Source organism: Engraulis encrasicolus, chromosome 9 (assembly GCF_034702125.1).
Source record: "Engraulis encrasicolus isolate BLACKSEA-1 chromosome 9, IST_EnEncr_1.0, whole genome shotgun sequence".
NCBI lineage: Eukaryota > Metazoa > Chordata > Actinopteri > Clupeiformes > Engraulidae > Engraulis > Engraulis encrasicolus.
In genome coordinates, this window is record NC_085865.1 from 31,135,481 (window position 1) to 31,153,721 (window position 18,241).

The following is an 18,241-nucleotide window of genomic DNA, read 5'->3' on the forward strand; positions in this document are numbered from 1 at the left end:
CACTGGTGGTGGTGGTGGTGGTGACCTTTCTGGAGAGAAAGGAAAACAAGGAAACAGAGCTATACTCTGACATGGAAATAATCTATGCAGCGGATGGATGGCATTCTCATGAAAGGGCTTGTGTGTGTGTGTGTGTGTGTGTGTGTGTGTGTGTGTGTGTGTGTGTGTGTGTGTGTGTGTGTGTGTGTGTGTGTGTGTGTGTGTGTGTGTGTGTGTGAGAGAGAGAGAGAGAGAGAGAGAGAGAGAGAAAGTTTGTGTGTGTGTGTGTGTGTGTGTGAGAGAGAGAGAGAGAGAGAGAGAGAGAGAGAGAGAGAGAGAGAGAAAGTGTGTGTGTGTGTGTTAGACCTATGATTTTTGGCCCAGGCCCGAGCCCGAACCCGAACCCGAGCCAATTTCGGGTCGGGTCGGGCCTGAAATGTCACTCATTACGTTCGGGTAGGGTCGGGTTCGGCTTCTCTATCGTTGACAGTTTTTTTTTTTTTTTTTTTTTTTAAATAAATAAATAGGCTATGTAGGCTGTGCGTTAATAATATTCCACGTCAGTTGATAATCCAGCAGTGCAGTGCCTGCTGCTAGAATGCACGCGCTTTCCCTCGCCTCTCCCTCCCATCACAGTGCGCTGAGGCATTTCGGCCGTGTTTTGGCCACGAGAGACGCGTGGTCTGCAAAAAACAGAGGTCGCCTCATCAACCCGACACATACTGTAGCCTAATAAACTCTTGCAATGGCAATTCAAGAACTCCTTCATTCCTGTTCTGCTGCTCGCGTCGTTGTTCTTCTTTGTCTCGCTGTCTCTCTCTGTGAAAGTGCCGCGCTAGATTTTTAAGGTCGTACTGCTGCTGTGGCTTATGGCCCAATGATCAGCCGGTCAAAATGACGGACGCCCTTAAAATTTTCCGCCAACTCTTAAAAAAAGCGTCAATGATGGATTATCGCTTAATGTAACCTCAGTTGCATACACAGAAATATAAAAGATGGCCTGCATGTTTATACAGTCTATTTAACTTAGATTTCGTAACAAAATACTTTAATGGCTTTAATTTAAGGGCTTTGATTTGTTATCATAGATCACCCCTCCTTATAAATAAAATTTGAAATTTCGGGCTTCCCTCGGGCTCGGGCCTACACATCCAATAATTAGTCGGCCTCGGGCCGGGCCCGGCCCAATTCCCATGGGCCCATGTCGGTTCGGGCTTGGATTTTTTTACCCGTTCTTACCTCTGGTGTGTGTGTGTGTGTGTGTGTGTGTGTGTGTGTGTGTGTGTGTGTGTGTGTGTGTGTGTGTGTGCGTGTGCGTGTGCGTCATGTGACCACGCAATTGTGTGCAGGTTTGTTCCCCCCTTGACACTCTGTTGCTTTTGTGGTGTGCTGCATTGACATCCATAAATGTCAGCAGTGTCATGGCCGGTGAGTCAATGAGACAGGCGTTTCATTACAAAAGGAAATGACATTTTTATTGGTAATTTCAGAGACTTAGTTGGCATAGATAACAAAAGAAATCACAGCAACATACAATGGGAGGAACACAAGGTAGCAGGGATGCCAAAACATACGTATCCCTAACGGCTCAGCCTACTCACACACAGTCTATCTGTCACACACACACACACACACACACACACACACACACACACACACACACACACACACACACACACACACACACACACACACACACACACACACACACACACACACACACACACACACACACACACACACACACACACACACACACACACACACAGTCTCATGCTCAAATGTTATCATCATACATACATTCATTAATATACTCACACACAAAGATATAGATATAGATATTTATATATACTCATTCATTTTTTTCAAAAAATAATCACCTTTTGATTTCCCTCTCAAGCAAGGGGAGGGAGGGGGTGGGATCTTCCAAACACCAAAACAAAAACAAACACCTCTGGGCTGAGTGTACAGGATGTAAATTAAGGATTCTGATTGGATGGCAGAAATGGAATGACTCAATAACAAGAAGCCCCGATTGGCTGGGTGATGAAATCAAAACAGCGCATTGAGGAAGAAGGGGAAAAAAATTATATATAAAAGGTTCCATACCAGTTAATGGATGAGGCCTGGGGAGTATTCGCAAAACGTGGTTAAAGGTGGGGTTGCAGGTTAACCCTTTTAAGAAAATGCACTATTATGACATCACATTGGGGGTTCCGCAGGCTCATAGGAGTCTATGTAGAACCTTAGAATCCTGGGGGAGTTCCCCCAACGTGATGTCATACCTGCAACCCCATCTGTGGTAAACCTGGCTAAGGTTAGCTACCGGAAATGGTAATCCTGCTAATAGATTGCCCACAGGTGTCATTTAGTTAAGAAAATGAGGACTGCACAAACTTCTATTAGATGAATTACCACTGCCTCAAGGTTAACCTAACCTGGTTTACTACTGAGCCAGGTTCCTGGAATACCCTCCTGGGGTTGGTTTTCCATTGCTGGGTCTCAGAAATACAGAGCAAGAACAACCAGGGGGACAGATACGTACATCATCATACTGTACTGTGCGAACCTCACAAAGCACCCAAGCCACACACATTTTGTTCACGTTTGTCACACGATTGCTTCGAATGGAAAATATAAATTGCTTTGAATTAACACTTTTATAAAATAAACTGGATGGTGAGAAGCTTTGTTATCATTTGTACAGTATTTGAGCATGAATACTGTTAGCCGCAAAAGGAGTCAGTGATTGAAATGCACTGGTGAAATGCAGTGATTGAAATAAATGACACGAGTGTATTTATCCAATGAGTAAGTGGGCGATGGTATTTCATTTAATAGTACAATCAAATAATTGTTTGATGCCATTGTTGGATGACAATGACTGTGAAAGCTTTGGATAAACCTTAATGGAAAAAAATACCTGTTATGAAGTAGAATGAGTGGAAAACAATGCAATGCATCTATATTACACATATGGCTAGAACACACACACATATGCACATATGCATACACAACTACTCGCCTACTCTCTCTCTCTCACACACACACACACACACGCACGCACACACACACACACACACACACACACACACACACGCACACGCACACGCACACGCACACGCACACACTTGAAATGACATAGTAGTCAGTCACCTCTTTCTAACTGTTGGGTTATTGCAAAAGAAAAAAATGAAAAAGAAATGATGCAATAAAATCAAACAACAACAATAAAAAAACAATGTCCATGCTTTTTTCATTGCTGTTGAAAAATACAGAGAATTTCCATAACAATGAGTCATGTTTCACTTATATCGGTAGAAAGTCTCACAGCCACAGAGTTCACACACTGGAAAGCCTCCCCATGTCCACGAGCAGCTCTGACAAAGCCAGAGCTTTAGTTTAGTCCCAGCTGTCTGGCGTCTTTGCCACAGAAAGTAGGTTGAGCAATGGATGAAACAGAGGAGGAGTTAAAAACACACAAGAACTGTAGCAGAGAGAGAGAGTGTTAGTCTGCTGCCCTGAAAGAACCTCATACTGCGTTGCAAATTAGTATTGTTAAGTCCTTTTATAGTTTCACGATAATGTGTGTCGAAAGGCATTTCTTATTTATATTTGATTTAATCTTCGCGGGCACTGAATAAGGTTTCCGTTATGCCTGGAGCTGACATTTGCTAGCAGTGCAGAGGAAATGGGAGTTGACATCGCAGGATCAGGAAATCAAACAGTGAATTATCCAACTGTTTTCACATAAAAAGCAGTCTGGGTCAAGCCAACCACTTTGTGTTGTTTTATTCATTTATTCCCCCCCTCCCAATATTTCCTTGTCTTAGAAACTGTCGGTTTGTGATCTGAAAGCAAGTAAATGAATTCGGTTAAAAAAATAATAATAATAACACAAGACGAGAGAGACTTATGTTATGCTCGCTGATAATTAAATTATGTCTGGGAGGGGAGGAAATAAAAACTTTGTTAGTTCAGGAGAAAAAAAAACGAAACAAAAAATAACAAAAAAAAGAGAGAATTGGACAGCCCTGTCTGGAGGCTTTGATGTTTAGTCTCTCTTTGTTTTTCGAGATTTTTTTTTTTCAGTCGGGTGCTGTATCTTTTCGCCTGGGAGGTGAACAGGACTACTCAACAGTTCCTCCCTGACCTTTCATCCTCACTGTTTTCCCAAAAATTCTGTTCCATAGTCTTTTTGTTGTTGTCCACTTTCTTTTTTTTCCTTGGTATAAGCAGTAAGTCAATGAGGACACACAATCATGTTATCCTGAAGGATACAAACGAAAAAAAACAGATAGCTGAATAAACAAAGCGGTCAACCGGGTCCTTAACTCCCCCCTACCCCCCCACGTACATTTCTCACTTGGCTAATCGTAAATAACCAAGTTAAGCATTGGGGAGGGAGGGGCACAGAGTGTGGGGGAGGGGGGAGAGGACAGAACAGCAATCTCTCCACCATCTCTGCGTTTTCACATTGACAGAGTTATACCACATCTCTCCTCCTCCTCCTCGCTCTCTTTCATCTCTCCACCTCCCTATCTCTGACACATGTTTGCTATTTCTTTCTCTCTTGCTCTCTTTCGCTCTCTCGCTCTGTCTCTGTCATCTTATTCTCTCTTTCTCACGCACGCTATGTATTCCCACTCGCTCTGTGCTACCAGCCGTGGATGATCTGGCTCATGTAGTCCTCGGTGGGCAGACGAGCCATACCCTCTCCTCCACCTCCTCCGTTCGCCGCAGCCTCCTCCCCACCACCTCCACCTCCTCCACCTCCTCCCCTGAGGAGGCGAGCCTGGCTGCGCTGCGTGATGCGCTGCGCCTGGCGGTCCAGCATGTGCGCGTACTGGTAGCGCTGCTGGAACAGGTCCCTGGCGTAGTCGTAGAGCTGCATGTCCAGCTCGTTGAGCTCCTCGATGCGGCGGATGGTGCCGTTGTCCAGGTCCACGCCCGAGGCGCGCGTGCTGTTGAACTGCACGAACGGCCGGATGAAGCGCAGATGGAAGGTGCGCTCGAACAGGTACTGCGTCTTGCGCTGGTGCTCCGTCAGGCCGAAGAAGGCCATGTCGCGCAGGTTCTTCTTGGCCGACTCCAGCAGGATCTGGGCACGCTTGCGCTCGGGCAGTGTGGACATGTTGTAGCAGCCCACCAGGCTCAGGTCGGCCAGCATGCGCACCTGAGCCAAGGGGAGAGAGAGAGAGAGAGAGAGAGAGAGAGAGAGAGAGAGGGAGAGAAAGAGAGAGAGGGAGAGAGAGAGAGTTGTTAATGCTCGGGCAGCGTGGACATGTTGTAGCAGCCCACCAGGCTCAGGTCTGCCAGCATGCGCACCTTAAAAAAACCCATCTATTTAGTGATTTAGTACAAAACCTATGCCTGTAGTATGCTGATGAGTTCTTTCATTCATTCATCCGTTAGTTCGTTCGTGAATTTGTTCGTTCATTCATTCATTCATTCATTCATTCATTCATTCATTCATTCATTCATTCAATTATTCATTCATTCATTCATGCAGTCATTCATTCATTCATTCATTCATTCATTCATTCATTCAGTCGTTCACTCATTAGTTCGTTCGTTCATATATTTATTCATTCATTCATTCCTCCATTCACCTGCCGGTTGTTGGCCAGGTTGTAGGGGCAGTCCATGAACTGCTGAAGCGTGCAGCCCGACCAATCAGAGCCCTCGTAGCAGGACGGCAGCTCCTGCGGCGTGGGCGTGCGGCCGTCGCACATGTGCAGTGACGTCTTCCAGGTGGCACCGCGCTGCACGTGCCGCCACTCGCTCAGGTAGCGCGACACCGGGTCCCTCAGCAGCGTGATGTAATAGTACTTCCTGTAGAGAGAGGAGACAGACAGAAATATGTATGAATACAAACACTAATAACAACGTGTGAATACAGCAGGCCCCTCACCAGCACCATACTACTTCCTGTAGAGAGAGGAGACAGACAGAGAAATATGCCAGGTATGAATATAAATACTAATAACAACATGCGAATACAGCCGGTCCCTTACCAGGTGCCTGTAATACTACTTCCTGTTAGAGTAATGTTTCTCAATGTGGGCGGTACAGCCCCCCAGGGGGGCGTTGGGGTGGGGGGGTGGGGGGTTGAGAAGGATACAGCTGAAAGGGGGCGGTGCTTAGTTGCCATTAGGGGTCCATTTCATTTTTAATACTAAGTGGGGTATTGTCAGGCTTTTGATGTGGTCAAGGGGGCTTTGGAGGGCTAGTGATGAGGCCAAGGGGGCGTTAGTTCAAAAAAGGTGGAGGACCACTGTGTTGGAGGGAGACAGACAGGGAGTACACAAGATATATAAATAAATACACAGTCATGATGAATTATTAACTAATTATTATTAACAGCTATAGAAACAGGTTTATACTGTACTGTATGCCATGCATCTAAGTAAACCTACTGTATCCTGTGCATTGACCCCTTATAGGACAGAGACTGTGTTATAACCATATTGTCACCAAGTCTTAATCAGGTTTTTTTTTAAGACACTCTGCATTTTCATAGCAATGTTGTTTTAATTAAGTTGAGTGTTTTCAGCAAAGAATAAGCCTGTCGATGGGCCAATCTGCAGTAAGAGGTCACAAGCACAAGTACACACAATAGTATAAGTTTACTTCCTCATACTGTACAGTATACCACCAATACTGTGTGGCACATAGCCAGCACTATAATAATATATGGTGAATTCAAGTGGGCCACTTTGTTGCATGTAAGTTAATGGCCCAAAGTGGCCCAATTTACCTGAATAAAATACAATGCCATTCACAAAGTATAACATGCAATAGGCTTATAGGCTAGCCAACACGTACACACATAGGTTTATTCTAGACACCGGTCTGTGTTTTACACATACAAGAGCATAACACAAATAAGATACACAGCGAAACAGAGAAGAAAGACATGGAAATGGAGAGCAGGAAGAAAGACAAACACAAGACAACACAAGAGCATTGTGTAGTTAGACAGGGAGTACCTTTGGGAGAGTGCATTTAAACCTTTCTGGATACTGTTCTAATATACTATTGTTTGGGAGACGACTTTCCTTGTTGCATACACAGAACAACTTGTAGTGCAGTGTGAAGGGTTCCAAAAGGGAATATAAATGTGATGTATTTTGTTAAGCTTTTAACACCACATGGGGCCAAGACAAAACGAGTGCAAAAAAATCCCTGCCTAAAATAATCACTGAAATTATGCAGCTAGCCATGGGATACATTTTGTAAAGGTAGAGAGATGAAAACGAAATCAAGACATACGCAGGGAAAGTGCTTTCAAAAGTTAATGCTATGACGAGGGAATTTATTTTTATATACCTAAAGCTATTCACAAGAAACATAACTTATAGTCCACTCTCCATCTTAACTCTTAGTCTTGTGGTGTAGCTACCACGTTGCTGTAACTCCATGCTGCTGTTCCACCGGTGGAATGCCATAATAGATAAAAAATATTGAAATAATAGAATAAAAAATCATATTAAAAAAGACCCGGAACATAGTTGTACACTACTATAAAAGTACACAGCATCTTTAGTAAAACATTAGGGCATAGGCATTGTCATATTGGTAACGGCTAATATATAGCAGGGGCGATGCTTTGAGAATTTACAATAACTCTCAGTAAAAAAGGCTTTGCAACCATATTAATTCAATCTTAACTTCAGTCTTAACCCTCAGTCAAAATTTGCAGCTACCGTATCATATCTGAAATGAAGGGAGACCAACCGAGGTGTGCGGCGAACCGACTTGATCTGGTCTGGACTTACAAAACACACCTCCCTGCCACGACCCTCGGTCTGTAAATCGCATAGATTGACCCTGAGACTTGACATTCTAGACTCCCGTGAAGGGCAGGAGCCTTCAAAGCACTGCATTTACACACACACACACACACACGCACACACACGCCTAGGCACACATACTCATAGACACATGCACACATGTAGACACACACACACACACGCGCACACGCACACACACACACACACACACACACACACACACACACACACACACACACACACACACACACACACACACACACACAGATACACACATGCACACACACACACACACACACACAAACATGCCTAGGCACACACATACTCTCAGACACATAGGCACGCACGCTCGCACGCACGCACACACGCACGCACGCACGCACGCACGCACGCACGCACGCACGCACGCACGCACGCACGCACACACACACACTTCTCTCTGTGACCCTGGCCATGGCCCCTGCCCCATCAGTGCGGACATTCCAGCCTGACAGAGCTGGGGCCTGTGATGGATGCACATCTTGAAACATCATCTCAATTACCGAGAGGGGAGGGCAGGAAGGGATAGAGGGACTCAGAGAGAGAGAGAGAGAGAGAGAGAGAGAGAGAGAGAGAGAGAGAGAGAGAGAGAGAGAGGGAGAGAGAGAGAGAGAGAGAGAGAGAGAGAGAACAGACAGACAGACAGAAAGAGAGAGAGAGAGGAAAGAGAGAGAGAGAGAGATGTTGAGATGTTGGAACATTCCAGAGACTGTGTGCAATCACAGTTACCTGATGTGCGATGGATACGGACACGCACAAGCATGTGTTCGTACATACCTCACACAAGGTTACACAACGCAACTGTCACGTACTATATCTCACTCAACAAAACTGCATGAGAAATGGGCAGAAAGAGGAAGGGAAACACATACAGTACACACACAAAGATACACAATACAAATATCGCACATACCTCAATCAACAAAACTGAATGAGGTGTGTGTGTGTGTGTGGGATCTGACAGGATGGAAACAAAAAGAGACAGATACACAGTGCAGTACACACAGAGAAAAACAAAAACTTTGGCGAGAGTTGAGAGGTGAGGGGGGTTTTGGGCAAACACACACATATACATATTTTGACTGGAGCTGCAAATTCCTGACTTGGGAACTGTAAATCCAGTGAACTCCATCTCACACACTGACATGCACACATGACTGGTGAACAAATTCCCTTTCCAGGGATTCTCTCCGTCTCCGTCTTTCTCTCTCTGTCTCTGTCTCTCTTTCTCTCTCCCTCTCTGTCTCTCTCTCACTCACTCGCTCGCTCGCTCGCACGCGCACAAACACGCACACACGCACACACACATGCACACACACACACACACACACACTTAAGGAGACGTACAGACCTAACCTATTTCATGCTAAAAAGATTACGCACTGATTGCATTAAACCATTTATGTCTGGTCCTCCTTATGCAATAAACCTCTGGCACTATTCCCAACTGTAAAAGCAGACTTTGTCTGGGTAGTCTTGTTGAGATGTGAGAGAGGAGCACCTCTCTATCTATTTGCAGATGGCTCTATCAGTGCATTCAAGACATCGACACATATGTAATTCGACTGTTATATTATCTGATATCCCTTTTAACATTGGGCATTGGTCGATATAGAGTACGTGTATACTTGAGTATTTATTTCTATACTTTACAGATGCTTTTGTCGGTACAATGCAAAGCAGTTTGAAAAGAAATTTGTAAGTTGCCTTGGATAAATGCGTCAACCAATTGTAATGTAGTGTAAACTCCTAGCAGCCTATAAGAAAAATATATATGCAGTAGAAAGCATGTGTGAAATAAGTAAAAACTCATACACAGTCCAAGTACAATGTTTACAGTATGCACATACGTGTATGTTGCAGAGCATGGAATGTGTATATGTGCCTATAAGTACAGTATACATGGTATATGGAAAATGTGAATGGGCAACTTTAATAATACGTGTCATATGTTTACTGCAGTGTGCAATAATGTGTATCAGGTCTTTGTGTATGTCTTGTATCTACAGTATGTCTTGTATATGTGTCTATGTAAGCTGGCAGACACCTTAACTTCCCTCGGGATTAATAAAAATACTCTACTCTACACATAAGAATTGTATAGTCCATATATACTGTATCTATGTCTATGTCTGCATGGGAAAGCAAGAAACGTAATTTCAAATTCTTTGTATGAACAGTGGAAGTAAAGAAATTGACAATAAAGCCGACTTGACTTGACTTGACTTGATTCGGAACATTTTGTACATTTCATGTAGTTCCCCTGTGAGTGGCTATGCATGACTAACACAATGTAAAGAGTATCCCACTACAGCCCCTACCTGACCTACCTGATTCAGCCATTACACCCACCCCTCCATAGAATTCTCCATGGAGCTGCAGCCTTGAATGCTGCACCCGTGCCCCTTCTAATTGCTGTTGCTTATAGCCCATTAAAGACGCTCCTTGTCTGATCAGGCCATGAGTTCAAAATATGAGTGTGTGTGTGTGTGTGTGTGTGTGTGTTTGTGTGTGTGCAAAGGGAGATGATAATGGTGTGTGTATGTGTGTGTGAGAGAGTGTGTATTTCTGTGTGTGTGTGTGTGTGTGTGTGTGTGTGTGTGTGTGTGTGTGTGTGTGTGTGTGTGTGTGTGTGTGTGTGTGTGTGTGTGTGTGTGTGTGTGTGTGTGTGTGTGCGTGTGCGCGTGTGTCTGTGTGTGTGTGTGTGTGTGTGTGTGTATGTGTGTGTGTGTGTGTGTGTGTGTGTGTGCGTGTGTGCGTGTGTGTGTGTTTACAGGGAGATGGTAATGACTACCCGTGAGGTCATGCCTTGACTTATGGTGATGGAATGCGTGGGTGAAGGTTGAAGGACCTTCACTCTAGTGTGTGTGTGTGTGTATGTATGTGTGTGTGTGTATGTGTGTGTGTGTGTGTGTGTGTGTGTGTGTGTGTGTGTGTGTGTGTGTGTGTGTGTGTGTGTGTGTGTGTGTGTGTGTGTGTGTGTGTGTTGTGTGTGTGTGTGTGTGTGTGTGTTGTTGTGTGTTGTGTGTGTGTGTGTGTTTTTTGTGTGTTTGTGTGTGTTGTGTGTGTGTGTGTGTGTGTGTGTGTGTGTGTGTGTGTGTGTGTGTGTGTGTGTGTGTGTGTGTGTGTGTGTGTGTGTGTGCATGTGTGCGTGTGCATGTGTGTGTACGTATGTGTTAATGAAGGCTACCTCCACCGATGAATATGAGCGAGAGTTGAAGGTTTTCCAAAGAGGAGCGTATCTTCACTGCTTTGTCATGTGAGGTGATGAGGTTAGCATTAAGTGTGTGTGTGTGTGTGTGTGTGTGTGTGTGTGTGTGTGTGTGTGTGTGTGTGTGTGTGTGTGTGTGTGTGTGTGTGTGTGTGTGTGTGTGTGTGTGTGTGTGTGTGTGTGTGTGTGTGTGTGTGTGTGTGTGTGTGTGCACGTACCATGACTGCTTTATCAGGTGATGAGCTTAGTGTTATCACCATTGCCTATAACTCGCTTCTCTCCTCTCCTCTCCTCTCCTCCCCTCTCCTCACCTATCATCTCCTCTCTCCCCTCCCCTCTCCCCTCCCCCCTCCCCTCTCCTCTCCTCTTCCCTCCTCTCCTGTCCTGTCCTGTCCTGTCTTCTCCTGTCCTCTCCTCTCCTGTCTTTTTTTCATCTATGTGTTTGTCTTGTCTTCACAAATGTCTTCAAGTGTGTCATATTTCTTGCTTCCAGATATTGTACCCATATGTATGAAGCAGCCTACAGTGCGTATATTTGAAGCCACTACACAGAATACGTAAACAAATGTCACCAACACATTAACATGATGAATATTACTTTAGCAACCTCTCCCATCACCACCCTCTCCCTAGTACACCACGTTCCACATTATTACGCAAATGACATTTTTTGCCGTTTTCCCAAATAATCAATAGAAATGACAGTCGTCATATTTTTCAAGTCATCAGCCATTAGAGTACAATTTTAAACGTTTTTGAATGAACCTTCCAATTACATCGGTATTTTTTAAAATAATAAAAAACTTAAAATGCCCAAAATGCTCTGTTCCAATTAATTACGTAAAACAGTTTTGTAGTGTTGTAATCCAAATGTCTTTCTTTTTTTCCCATTTACATCAAAACAGTTGGCATTTGGTACCTTCAATACATTTCAATGTTCAAAACTTTGCTATAAGCTGTAACTGGAATGCTGCATTTAATATTGAAGTGATGGAATTGCATGGTAGTTATGGAAGCCCAGATATCCTTGCTGCTTTGATCTCAGCTGTTTTTGTTTGTTTGGTCGGGTGACCCACACTTCACTCTTCAATATACCCGTAGATTTCCATGCCACGTTTAGGTGCTTTGGAGATGATGACATTCTAACTCACCAGACATAACATCCCATTCATTTTCAATGGGGTTTTATGTCTGGTGAGTTAAAATGTCGATACCACCAAAGCACCTAAACGTGGCATGGAAATCTATGGGTATATTGAAGAGTGAAGTGTGGGTCACCAGACCAAACAAACAAAAACAGTTGAGAGCAAAGCATCAAGGATATCTGGGCTTCCATAACTCCCATGCAATGCCCTGCCATTGACTTCAATGTTAAAGGCAGCATTCCAGTTACTAAGACAAAGAGGTTATCATCAAGTATTGAACATTGAAATGTAATTTAGAAGGTACAAAAATCCAACTGTGTTGATGTAAATGGGAAACAAAGAAAGAAATTTGGATTACAACACTACAAAACTACTTTGCGTAATAATGTGGAACAGAGCATTTTAAGTTTTTTATTACTTAAAAAATACCGTTATCATTGGAAGGTTCATTCAAAAACGTTTTAATTGTACTCTAATGGCGGATGACTTGGAAATTATGACGACTGTCATTTGCATTGATTATTTGGGGAAACAGCGAAAAATGTCAGTTGCATAATAATGTGGAACGTGGTGTAGTAATATGGCTCAGTCACCACTCATTAAGGGAGCCACAAACGTGTGTGTGCGTGTGTGTGTGTGTGTGTGTGTGTGTGTGTGTGTGTGTGTGCGTGCGTGCGTGCGTGCGTGCGTGCGTGCGTGCGTGCGTGCGTGCGTGCGTGCGTGCGTGCGTGCGTGCGTGCGTGCGTGCGTGTGGTGATGATATTGCATTAGTATAGCACCCTCTCTCTCCCCCACTGGAATACATACGGCTCAGTGGCAACCACACGAGTCACGAGCTCCGCTGCACATTATTAGAGTTGCGAATCACAGCACAAATTTCACTTTGCTTCCCCTTAACTCCTTCGCCGCAAAATGTCTCTTTTCCTCTCAGTCTTGGGCTCTCTGCCATATTTCCTTTTTCAAACCCCAACGCTTCCCTTTATTGCAGATTTTCCACCTCTCTCCGTTGTGCAAGAAGAGTAGAGAGAGGATGCATAGAGATGTGGAAAGATTTCATGAATCTGCATCCGATGGCTAAGGTGAACACAAACAACGTTTGCTAGGCCATTTTAACCCGTCATCAGCACTTTACAGTGTGCAGCGTTTCCCATTTTCTACTTCTCTATTCCCCCATCGTACGTAACAAGGTTGTTGCATCTGCGTGGTTGGTATAGTCTCACCATTTCAAAAGCCATCGGTGGTCATCAGACCAAGTGTCAGTCACGGTAGCTCCATAATGCACGCCATACCACCAGTGGCAAGCTATAATAGTCATTCACTACGTTTACATGATGTTTTTAATTCCGAATTAATAATTCAGAATTAAATAGTTCCATCGAGTTTACTTTGATCTTTCATTTAATTCCGAATTAAGAGGTATTTACATGATGTTTTCAAAGCGGAAATGAGCTTTATTCAGAATTAAATGGAGTTATTTCGGAATTAAATGTCTCATGTAAACGTAGTCATTGAAAGGGTAATTACCATAGTACAACCCTAATATGACAAAACAGAGGGCCTTTTAGTAACGCACTATTACTCCGTCATTGGCATTCTAGTAACAGCAAATGTATAATGTTGTGTTTCAACACGTTAAGCAAAATAAAAAAAATGGTCATTCTCCTCCTCAATACAAGCGGAGAGGAATGCAATCATTGGCATCAATCATAAACAACGTAGCCATGCCATAGCCTATATCACATGATGTGCATAAAGCAGAAGTACAAATAGAAGTAAAAGACGTGGAAACATCAACTCTGCGTATAGTGGAATAGTTGGTGAAACAACTATGTCATGTAGGCCTATTAGAGTTGTCCTTACACCACAAAGTCTTGTACTTACACCACAAGTTTACTTATGCCTCTACTTAACACATCTCTGCATATCACCACAGAAGCCACAGCCAGTCATTCCCAGAGTGCCATTCCCAAACATGACACAGGGGGGCAGTGTGACCAAGTCACACTGAGAGAGACCGATCCTCTCCCATCCCCAGCTCCAGCTCCAGCCCCAGTCTGAGCCCCAGCTCCAGCCCCCACCACCCCCAATCACCCAGCACCATTGTGGCCGTGGATGCTAAGAGGAGAGGCAGCCTCAGATCCTCTCCCATCCCCAGCTCCTGCTTCAGCCTCATACCCAGCCCCAGCCCCAGCCTCAACCCCAGCCCCAGCCCCAGCCCCAGCCCCAGCCCCAGCCCCAGCCCCAGCCCCAGCTCCAGCCCCAGTCCCAGTCCTCCACCCCCCAGTCCTCAATCAGCCAGCACCCTTGTGGCCGTGGATGCTAAGAGGAGAGGCAACCTCCTCGTCCTCGTAGATTATGCAGCAGGAGAGGCTGCGAGTGGAGTGAGTGGTACAGTACAGCACACAAGACACTCTTCTGGAAAATGCTGTGACACAAGACAATGTGTTCCAGGACAGGAGCGAGGGTGGCGGGGGCAGACAATAGACAGGTTGGCTGCATGGCTGGTTGGTGGTGGTGAGTGGTGGTGGGTGGGTGGGTTGGTGGAGCGGAGCGGAGTGGAGTGGAGTGGAGGGGTAGTGAAATTGTTGCTAAATATGGCCGAGGAGAAAGTGAAATGGTTCGTGGTGGCTAGAAATTGTTTAAGTGGAAAAGGGAGAGAGAGAGAGAGAGAGAGAGAGAGAGAGAGAGAGAGAGAGAGAGAGAGAGAGAGAGAGAGAGAGAGAGAGAGAGAGAGAGAGAGAGAGAAGAGGAAAAAGAAGAGTGAAAGAGAAAGAAAGAAGAGAGAATAGGTGGAGAGAAAGGAGGGAGACGAGACCTTTATAAGAAGCGAGAGCGAACGGATGGAGAGAGAGAGAAAAGTCAGCAGAGACAGAAGGATGACAAGAATGATGCAGAAAGAGCGCGATGGAGAAAAAAAAAGAAAAAAAGAAGAAAAGACAAAGAGCGAGAGACGTGGTAGGCTAAAATAGAGGTGGCGGTGAACCCAGGAGAGAGGAGGAAATAGCAGGCGGGGAAAGGAAGAGAGCTGAAGAGAAGAGAAGAGAGGAGAGGAGAAAGCTTTGTTCTTGGTGAAGGTGGATGAGCAGGGAGCAGTGCAGTGAAGTGAAGGCACATACCCACACAAGCAGCACTTCCTGCCCTACACTGTGCTTTATCCTCCCGCTCTGTCCATGCACCCACTAACCCTGAAGCCTACACACACACACACACACACACACGCGCGCGCATGCACACACGCACACACGCACACACACATACACACACACGAGACAGACACATTCCCGCGCTCACGTACGTGCGTCATAACACAACAGCATAAAAAACACAACTGCATAAAAAGACATGTACAGACACACACACACACACACACACACACACACACACACACACACACACACACACACACACACACACACACACACACACACACACACACACACACACACACACACACACACACACACACACACACACAGTATACTTAGCATACATTCTCTCTCTTTGTCTCTCTGTCTCTGTCTCTGTCTCTGTCTCTCTCTCTCTCTCTCTCTCTGACCAGGTTCTGTTTCTATTGTCAATCTTCTTCTATTCTACTTATTCTTCTTATTTAACTTACAGTAAGAATGTCTTGGTTAAGTCTTAGTTAAAGTCTCCGTTATTGGTCGGCCATCTCTCTTTCTCTCTGTCTCTGTCTCTGTCTCTGTCTCTGTCTCTCTCTCTCTTTCTATCCCTCATTTGTCACAACCAGTCTTTCTACCCTTCCCCCGCTGTCTCTCTTCACTTGGCCCTTCACTCCATTCTCTCTCCCTAACAAACCATTTGGCCTCTGTCTCCTTAGTGATGAAATGGAGGACACAGACACGCACTCACACAAAAAAAACCCACTCAAACGTGTGCATCTACACACAGAAGCACACACACACACACGCACACGCACGCACACGCACGCACGCACGCACACTCACACACACACACACACACACACACACACACACACACACACACACACACACACACACACACACACACACACACACACACACACACACACACACACACAGACACACACACCCCGTTTCAGCCAATCACCACTAATTATCCTCCTGGCCCCTCAGTTCTCAGCCAATCAGGTATAATTACCTGTCCGCCTCCGCCCCTGTCCTTCCGCCCTATCAATGGCAGAGTCTATGACCTCGTTAGTCATTAGTGGAATCATGGACCCAGGTGTGCACTCGCTGAGGAAAACCCTGTGGCTGCTCAAGTCTTACCGGGCGAATACACCGGCGGCGACAAGGTTCAGCCACAGACAAACGCTGGACTGTTCAGCAAGAGAGACAAGAGCGATAGAAGTGACAGAGTATGCCCCTTAAAATCAGAATGCAAGCATTCTGGAATTCCCACTGGTTGTGGCGTCTGTCGCCGAACCGCATCTTAGGTCATTTGCATAATATTCATTCAAGTCCTACTACAACTGTCGCTCAAGTTGCTCAAATTTCCTCTAGCCGCCCAAATTGTTTTTGTTTCTTCTTCTTCAGACTAAATACTAGCCTACTTTGTAGCAGTTTCAGGAATAGCCTCTTTCTGACCCACCACACTCAACACCAATACAATTCAGATTACCCTAAAATGTATTGTAACTTAAATTAATAGCATTGTAGCTAATTTATTACAGCATTTTCTAGGGGTGGTACTGTTCACAAAATTCACGGTTCGGTTCATATCACGGTGTCAAGGTCACGGTTTTCGGTTCTCTACGGTTCTTTTTTTTTGTTCATGATAAATGATTGGGAATGGGAATATTAAACAATATTTATATAACTGCAGTTAAAAAGTGATGTATAGGCTTATAATAGGCTTATTGTATAGGTTCATAATTTGAAAATGGAGTGATTTTAATTGTGTCATCCTCTGATTGGTCTTATACGCTGATGTTTTAATCAGAGAGACTGGATAAGATACTTCTAGAATGTCTGTTTTACATATTTTTCTGGGCAGCACATGAATTGCGGTTTGCGACGGATTGCACGGTTCGGTTCGGTATGTGTGTGAATTGTACGGTTTCGGTTTTCGGTGCGGTTTGTGCCATCCCTAGCATTTTCTGACAGTAATGTGTTGCATTACTTAGCTACAGCAAGTTACTCCCAAAATGGCTCACTTGTTTTTTTTTTTCATCTCCCCTCCCCTTCCGTCTCTTCCTTATCTTGTACTCTCTTACTCTCCTTCTATCCTCTTTCTCTCCTCCAATCTTTTCTTCTCCTCTCCTATCCTCTTCTCTCCTTTCCCCCACATCCATCTCCTCTCCTCTCCTGTTCTTTTCTCCTCTCCTGTCCACTCCACTCATCTTCTTTCCTCTCTACTCTCTATACATCTCATCTGAATTCCTCTCCACTCCTGTCCTCCCCCTCCCTCTCCTCCCCCCTCCTTCCTCCTTCCTCCCTCCCCTCCCCGTTCCTCACCTTTCGCCCCTGCCAAAAACTCTACTTTACTCCTACGTGGGTACCCTGACTGCTGAAAAAAGCCTCTGAATTAGATATTGGGACTCATTTCTGCTGACTCTCTGCTTGCTCTGCTTCTCTCTGCTCCTCTCTCTCTCTCTCTCTCTCTCTCTCTCTCTCTCTCTCTCTCTCTCTCTCTAGCTCTCTGTCATTTTTATTTCATAACAATGTCTTCCACACTTAACAAAGGTGTGAAACTGTACATAGAAGCGTTAAAAAATGAATATGTGTGAAAATTGCTCATCGAATATAACTAGTGAGAGACAACCACCAACCAGCCCACGCAAACACACACACACACGCACGCACGCGCACGCTGTATTTCTCCTGAATTCCCGTATATAGGCTAACCATAATTACAGTATTATATCTGTAAATAATCTGTGCATAATTATTGTGTGATATCAGTCAATACAACAGACCTGAAGTCAAAAGAAATCAGCTGCTGAGGAGCACTATACAGTAGGCCTGCAGGAGGACTTTACAGACCCCAGATCAGCGGACCAAGGGGAGGAATTCGAGCAGACATGCTATCACTTTGGGTGAGGAGGAGGCAGGCTGCCTGATGTCTTCCTG

At 44.8% G+C, this 18,241-nt stretch overlaps 1 protein-coding gene across 1 annotated transcript in view; it reads right to left on the reverse strand.

Annotated features, from left to right (window-relative positions):
- Nucleotides 1-3,757: 3,757 nt before the first annotated feature.
- Nucleotides 3,758-18,241, reverse strand: part of hs6st1b (heparan sulfate 6-O-sulfotransferase 1b) — a 148,405-nt gene continuing 133,921 nt past the window's right edge. Inside the window, exons 2-3 of the mRNA XM_063206912.1 lie at nt 5,592-5,814; nt 3,758-5,155 (exon numbers count right to left, since the gene is read on the reverse strand). Coding sequence (XP_063062982.1) covers nt 4,637-5,155; nt 5,592-5,814 — 742 coding nt within the window. The 3' untranslated portion in view covers nt 3,758-4,636. The remainder of the gene's footprint in view (nt 5,156-5,591; nt 5,815-18,241) is intronic.